Source organism: Mytilus trossulus, unplaced genomic scaffold (assembly GCF_036588685.1).
Source record: "Mytilus trossulus isolate FHL-02 unplaced genomic scaffold, PNRI_Mtr1.1.1.hap1 h1tg000103l__unscaffolded, whole genome shotgun sequence".
Classification (NCBI taxonomy): Eukaryota; Metazoa; Mollusca; class Bivalvia; order Mytilida; family Mytilidae; genus Mytilus; species Mytilus trossulus.
Genome location: NW_026963296.1, coordinates 757,188 through 765,071, shown reverse-complemented (window position 1 = coordinate 765,071; position 7,884 = coordinate 757,188). Strand labels below are relative to the sequence as shown.

The 7,884-nt window shown below is 31.9% G+C and overlaps 1 protein-coding gene across 1 annotated transcript; it reads left to right on the top strand.

Moving 5' to 3' along the window:
* Positions 1-2,391: 2,391 nt before the first annotated feature.
* On the top strand, positions 2,392-7,313 carry LOC134699893 (uncharacterized). Its single transcript, XM_063561293.1, has 5 exons — positions 2,392-2,618; positions 3,450-3,631; positions 4,455-4,531; positions 5,498-5,572; positions 6,862-7,313. The coding sequence occupies exons 1-5, from the start codon at positions 2,392-2,394 to the stop codon at positions 7,288-7,290; spliced, it is 990 nt and encodes a 329-aa protein (XP_063417363.1). The 3' UTR covers positions 7,291-7,313.
* The last annotated feature ends 571 nt before the right edge of the window (positions 7,314-7,884 follow it).

Here is a 7,884-nt window from a genome sequence, read left to right as displayed (position 1 = left end):
TTATAGAACAATAAAGATATCTGGTGTTATTCCAAATGAGATCATTAACAACCAGAGATCAAATAAGCATACATTTATTCTCGCATACCTGTGATATTTTCCAATTTATATTGACAATCAGTAAGTATAGATTTGTTTCTATATATATGACATCTGCCTGGTACTTAAATTGGCTTTCTCTTTTGATAGACTAGAAATAAATATGAGTTGTATTTTCTTATTGCCATTTTTGGTCCTGCATCATATTGATACTTACAAGTTGGTCTTGCGCAAAGATGTTTTTCTCTAAGACTAATAATGACATCGTTACATCTAATACGTTGGAGATATTCTGTTTGATATTTAAGTTTCGGAGGTCATTGTTTCTTTCGTATTTCTAATTGAATTTTAAAGTGACAAATGAACTGGAAAATTATCAACCTGATTAATGTACACATTATAAAAGATACCAGGATTATAATTTAGTACCCACGACGTGCGTTTCATCTACACAAGACTCATCAGTGACGCTCTTATCAAAATATCTATAAAGCCAAGTACAAGGTTGAAGAGCATTGAGGATCCTAAAATTCTAAAAAGTTGTGCAAAATACGGCTAAGGTAATCTATGCCTGAAATAAGACAATCCTTAGTTTTTCCAAAAAAATCAAAGTTTTGTTAACAGGAAATTTATAAAATTGACCATATTTTTGATATAAAATTGGGAATGGAAAAGGGAAATGTGTAAAAGAGACAACAACCCGACCATAGAAAAAAATAACAGCAGAAGGTCACCAACAGGTCTTCAATGTAGCGAGAAATTCCCGCACCCGGAGGAGTCCTTCAGCTGGCCCCTAAACAAATATATACTACTTCAGTGATAATGAACGCCATACTAATTTCCAAATTGTACACAAGAAACTAAAATTAAAATAATACAATACTGACGAAGGTCAGAGGCTCCTGACTTGGGACAGGCGCAAAAATGTATGTCAACACCGGATTGATGACTACTGGTCTGGTGATACCATCGAAGACGAAACGTCCACCAGCAGTGGCATTGACCATAAAGGGAAAAAAGCAAGCATGATTAACGACAACCATTGAATTACAGGCTCTTGACACAGGACATCTACATGCATTAGTGGCGGGGTTAAATTGATTTAATCGTCTCCAAAACACAATATTTAGTTAAGTGCTGCCAACGGATCAAAACGAAGGCCATGAGTTTAAGATGATAAAAATATTTTGAGATATACCGTGTAATTGAGTGTATAAGAAACATATAAAAGCTCTCATCAATATTTAGCCTATAACAAAAAGCTACAACCCTTCTGTAAGACGATAACTACTGTCGAAGATTCCATGTCATAATCTTTAATCCGAAACTAACAGTAGTGTTGATCAATGGTCGTTATTGTTTTATCCATTTAAAGCAAATTAAAGGCATAGGTGAAACGTTAATATCACTGAGATCTTTCCACATGGCGGAAGCCATTAGAGATGCAAAAAATGAAAAATGATACACTTATAAATCATAGATAGGAATTTTCAGGTTCTATGATTGCTTTCATCTGAAAATAAGGATCGTATAGTAGCAAAGAATTGTTATGAGAAAGCATTCATCAAAGGCTTATAATCTTAGCAACTACAGGGAAGACAAACAAAACAAGACAAAAAATCACGACCTAATTTGAACTAAAATAAAAAGCTGGAAACAATTCTGGCCTTCAGTTACTGATGACAAGTGATGGAGTCTAGGTTCTTGCATTGGAAGTGGATCATAAGGGATGTTGGTCAAAAATGTTTTCAATACGTAGTATTTCAATAATTTTGGTCAGTGTTTTCTCAATGCCTTGTTCAAAAGGTAACACCACAAATTCGTAGGATTTGACCAATCAAACAGAGATTAAAAAACCTTTACTATTGATTAAACATCAGTTAACAATCTCATATATTCAGACAATGAAAAGCAGTTAAGTATAGTTCTTCCTAAGGACCATGCAGTTGTATAACAAAGGGTGGTAAAGTAAAAATTTCCAAAGTTCTTTATTTTTGGGAATTGACTTCCTTTATTATTTTTAGAAATACAAAAAAAAAAAAAAATCGTAAAAATAAGGTTTGTGAAAATTTTTGGTCTAAATTTCCCATTACTGTCCATTTCAGAGTACTATACATGCATAGTAATGTGACCCACTTTGTTCATTTCCAATTTTTTTTTGCAACTGTTAATAAGAAAGTTATAATCTGTATATATAAGAAAAACAATACTTTTTTAAGTTTAAAGAAAAAAAAGTAATGATAATGATCGTGAAATATGAAATATAAGACCTCAGAATATTGAATTAATCATCAGTGGAATTCTCCCAATTACCTCCCTTAGAAGAATGTTTACATAGAGGGCGATGTTTCAATGGCTGCCAATGTTGACAAACAGACGACACATTGTCCATTGCAGAAGTTTACTGGGTTTTCTGCTACATTTGCCAGAGAAAAAGAATATGTGAAACTTTCTGAATGTACCAAAAACATTTCAAATCATTTAAAGTCTTGCAAGTTGCCAAGTGGCCACCAATCGAAATGGGAGGCAGATGTATCAAGTGAAGGACATCTTATATCATACAGATGTGGACTTTTCAGGTAAGAAAATTATTATTCTCACTTTAAAAAACGTTATAATTGATATTTAATACTATCTCCTTTCAGTTAAAGCTCTTAATTTTTTTGAACTTCTCAACAAAAATTCCCACCCCCCCTTTTTTTTTTATGGATAGTATACTTTTGTTTATGCTTATAGTGATACCTGTTACAGGCTGTGTTACATGTATGAATAGTAAACAAATGTTGGCTTAGAAAGGTTCAAATTTAGAACATACATAATTAGCAGCTGACATATTGATAAGCATGAATACTCAGAAAAGATAGGAAACATGATATATATTTATAACTACAGTAGCATCCATTTTTAACAAATTTAAAATATGCCAAACAATTTTGTTTTCATCTACTTGTATGTAAAATATGGCCCTGGATGTAGGGATAATAACTTTTCTTGATAGACAGAATGAGATTTCTATTTTTGAGTCTAAAGCAAATTTGGAAGAATGTTTACATTTGCATGCCTAGTGACCAGGAACACATGAACAAAGGTAAATGATTTTTACCATGCATATGCAGACATGCATAATGAGGTTGATAATCATACTACAGGTGTTGTTATTTTTTTGTGAACATGAAAATTGTCCTCAACAGTCATTACAGCAGTACATAATGTACAAAAAAATGATGTACAGTTGTTGTTTTTCAAGATAATCATACTACAGGTGTTGTTATTTTTTTGTGAACATGAAAATTGTCCTCAACAGTCATTACAGCAGTACATAATGTACAAAAACAATGATGTAAAGTTGTTGTTTTTCAATGTTTAAGCCAAGTTTGATTTTTCTTTAAAAAAATTATCTGATATTGTAGCTTTCAACCAGACTTGAAGGTGTGCCCTGTACATAGGTACAATTTAGGGTTGTTATGGAAACCAGCAAGATCTTGTGCCAATCCAGAGCATAAAGGAAGTAAGAAAGTTACTAAAGTGGTGATAACCAAATTGAGCAGATATTTATTCATCAGAGAAGGCATCTTTATTCCTGTTGGAGCAGGTAAATTATATTCAAGTTATATTGCTGGATAAATTAAACTGATTATAAATCAAACCAGTTATGAATGGTTGACTGCAAAAATGGGTGATGCATGTACATTTAAAGTGATTTAGTCTAAGCATGGTCTTTGTACTTTGTCTGAATTGGAATACATGATTTCTTCTTATCATACATTGTACATGTAACTTTACTTTACTGTCTTTTTGATAAATATGAGAAAGAGTTGGTTAATGAGGTTTGAGGTTTGATGTCCAGTAGCAAATATGACATGTATTTAAGGACAAGAACATGTTAACAGTTAATCATGTTAGTTTGTACTAAATTGACAAGCTGAAGCATGACATTTTGAAATGGATTTTTAACATTCTTAGAGTCTAGGAAGCAACCCCCAAACCCAGGAGAACAATCCTGTTTGACTACAAACTAAATATAAGGAGGTGTAGTATAACTAACATTCAGACAACTACATGTATCAACCAGAGTTCAAATGACTCAAAGATAAGCAGTTTAAAGGTCACACAACAAAACCATTTTATTTGATTTGGTTAAATATATGTTCAAGTTTTCCAATTTTATTCTATTAACAATTTCAATATGCTGAAATAGAATATTTCTGGGTCTCTTAGTCTTAGAAGTTGGTATTGTATACAACACATGTATAATGTTGATGTTTAGCATTACTATTACAAAAAGTTTCCAAAGGAAACATGAATTGTAATTTAAACAACTGCAGAATTTGTTATACATGTACAACAGTTGTCTATATCATATTATATAAATGTAGATGCATTAATGAATTTGTTTGCCTTCATGTATATTTCAGGCTTATGTAGTTCATGCTTTATAATCTTAAATGGAAAGTACAATGAGGAGCAGATAGAACTAGAAAATGTCAGTCCAGTAAGTTTATAACCATTTGTCTTACCATTGAACAATTTTTTTAAATTGCAATATGATCAAAATACAAATGAAATATATTCATTTTGTCTGTTTGTTGTGGCATAGAGGACTATAACCTTATTTCATGGTCTGATAGTAATTTAAAAATACTGGTTGAATTAATTTTTTTGTATGGAATTGCAAAATGTGCATTTTTGTCTGGTACAGATCATCTGACCATTACCTCCTTTACCTTGATCATTGATTATGTTTATTTGAATAACATTTTAACAAACAACCATATCATGATCAGTCTACACCCAATTAGCCACTAGAATACATGGAATAGTAAAAAATTAAAAAAAGAATATGTGGCATGATTGTCACTGAGACAACTCTCCACAAGGTTCCAAAATGACACAGAAATTAACAATTGCAGGTAACTGTATGGCCTTCAACAATGAGCAAAGCCCATACTGAAGTTAATTTGGAATGGTACATATTTGAAAATTTTTAGTTAGACACCCAAAAAAAATGTCAGAATATACCCATTATTGGTCTTTTGGCTATATAATGTAGTACATGAAGTTGGGAAATATTTGTGTGTAGACTTCGTGGCTTGGTTAGTAAAGTAAACAAGACATTTTAGTGTGTAACACCTTTCGTAACACTAATTTCCTCTCTATGTGACCAATAAGTACTGCTTGCAAGCCTGGTCAATACTAGTATTACAATCTGGGTTTTTTTTAAACCGGGTCTTTAAATAAATCTCTTGTAACAGCCTGAGATAGTCATGAATGATTGCAATTTTCTAGAAAAGTCTGATTCTGAATTGAGAATTCTTCAAATGCAAGCAGTCTAAGAAATAAAAAAAAAGGGGGGGGGGGTAACATAAGACTATGGCATAAGTGGTGGCGTACTTATTTCTACTCTTTGACTTTAAACAATATGTATACACATAATAATATTTGAAATTTTATTTTACAGGACTGTATTGATAAAGAAGATGTAGAAAGTTTAGACCAGGAAGCTTCATATTCACTAAGACCAAGGACACAGAAGGTAAACATAAGGTCAATAGCTGTCAGAAATGACATATATATGCCATTAAGAAGGATAAATTCATATAACACAATTGCAAGCTCCTGAAAGTATGGACAAAAGGATAAAAAAATTAAAACAGCTTATATAATCAATTCCTGAAATATCAAAATAAAAAGGAATTTAAAAAAAAAAAATACAAAGAAACAAATAAACTAATACACTCTTGGCCTTTGACATATTCAATACGTCTGTTCCTGGTCTTTGCGAGGTCAAAATAGTTCTAGACATATAACCATATATGGTCAAAATATAAACTTCTTGGTACCCATTTCATTGTGCTCTTTATCATCATTTGTCACAAATTATTTAAGCTGTACAATTTCTTAGCCATAAAGGTTCTAAAGTAAAGGCTCTTAAAAAAGTAATCATTTTGCAAATATAAAAATGAGAGAAAAAAATTACTTTTAATTGTTACATGTACATGCATGTACATGTATCAGAGGTGAAAAAAATAATTTGCAACCTACAATCTAAATAAAATCAACTACATATATATTAAAGAAGATGTGGTATGAGTGCCAATGAGATAATTCTCTATCCAAGTCAAATTTGTAAAAGTAAACCATAAAGAGACTGTATTACTGTCAATTTCTTGATCTAGTACAGTTCTTTGTCAATCACAACACTGCTGTAAAATATCACAATTTTGCCAAATAATCATTATTATTATGTCTGTAGAAGCACCATTTAATTTTGGTTTAAATTAAGAAAAAATGAGCTATATTTCAGAGTCCATAAATTATAGTATATGAAATTAAATCAGATCATATAAGATTAGATATAAAGAAATACTATCTTTATTATTGAAAGTTTTTATACCACCGTCAATAATTTTAAGGCCGTATATTGGTATCACGTTGTCATCATCAACATCAGCATCATCGGAAGAAACTAAATTTTCTGACAATAACTTTAGTTTAAGTTAATGGATCTCTATGAAATTGAAATCAAGGTTTGAAACAACACAAGGTTTTGGGTTTAAAGTTCAAACAGTTTAAGAACAAGGGGCCCAAAAGGGGTCAAAGTAAGAAAAACTTGTATAATTTCTTGCACTTGATAAAAACTTGTATAATTTCTTGCACATGATAGCTATATAGCAAAGTAAAAAAAATCATCACATCTTCTCATGAACAACAACACGAGGATTCAGTTTTAAGCTTAATTTTTATTATAAGTCATCTATTACTGTCACTCAACAACTTCCAGTAGATCATACGTTCACATGTTGGTTTTTTTCTACATTTCAGGGTGATCATCATTCTGAGTTATTTGATATGGATCAATCTCAATCAACAATAGAAGATTTTGATTCTCAAGTGTCAACCTGGAGTGATGCCTTAAGCAAGCCATCAATTGAAAGTTTAAATGAGGCTTTACAAATACTTGGAAAAGGATCAATCAGCCCTTTGAAAAGCCAGCTTAAAACTCCGATAGAGGATGCAAGCAGCAGGACAGTAAGGCTGTATAAAAGAAAAGCAGTTCAAGGTATTGATGCATTGATTGAATGTATAGCACCAGGCCAAAGCAGTAAACTTTTCAAGCATATAACTTCACAAGTCAGTAACAATGAAGATACAGATAGTCAGCTGACTCAAATGATTGTAAAGCTTTATAACAGTTCCGATAAAAATAATGAAAAGTTACAGCTGCTCTCAATGATTGCAAATAAATACTAAAAAACACAACTGCAGAATTTGATACCAGGACTTACAGTATGGCGTATAGATCAAGCCAGAAGGCATTTTCAGTTTTATAGTAATGGGCCGGGCAGTTTCAGTGTAGATGCAAAAGAAAAACTGCACAGATTGAGAATGGATCCTGTTAAACTATCTGATAAAAAATATATATGAAACAATGGCCTCCACAACTTACATGAACATCCATCAGTATATCTCCAACGTAGAGACGGATTAATTAAATTATCGCCCTTTGATAAGATAACTGCACTTGTGAGTCACGATAGCATTCCGCCATTGCATTAGTGAAAAACATTGAAAACAAAGCAAATCAGTGCGTATAACTTTGGGATTATTACCTGTATTATGACTAATCAGGTGAAAAGATCAATGCCCTCAGAATTTAATTACGTAATGGAGTGGATTGGCGACACGATAAAGTGGTCAAACATCATGCACGGGGACATTTTTAATTATTTGATATCGTCAAAAGCCGTGAATGGTGCAGAAATGAAAAAAAAACTTCAAATTCTCCAAAGCTACAACTATTTTGAGAGCGGCATTGTTGACATAGTTTTGCATAACATTATCGGG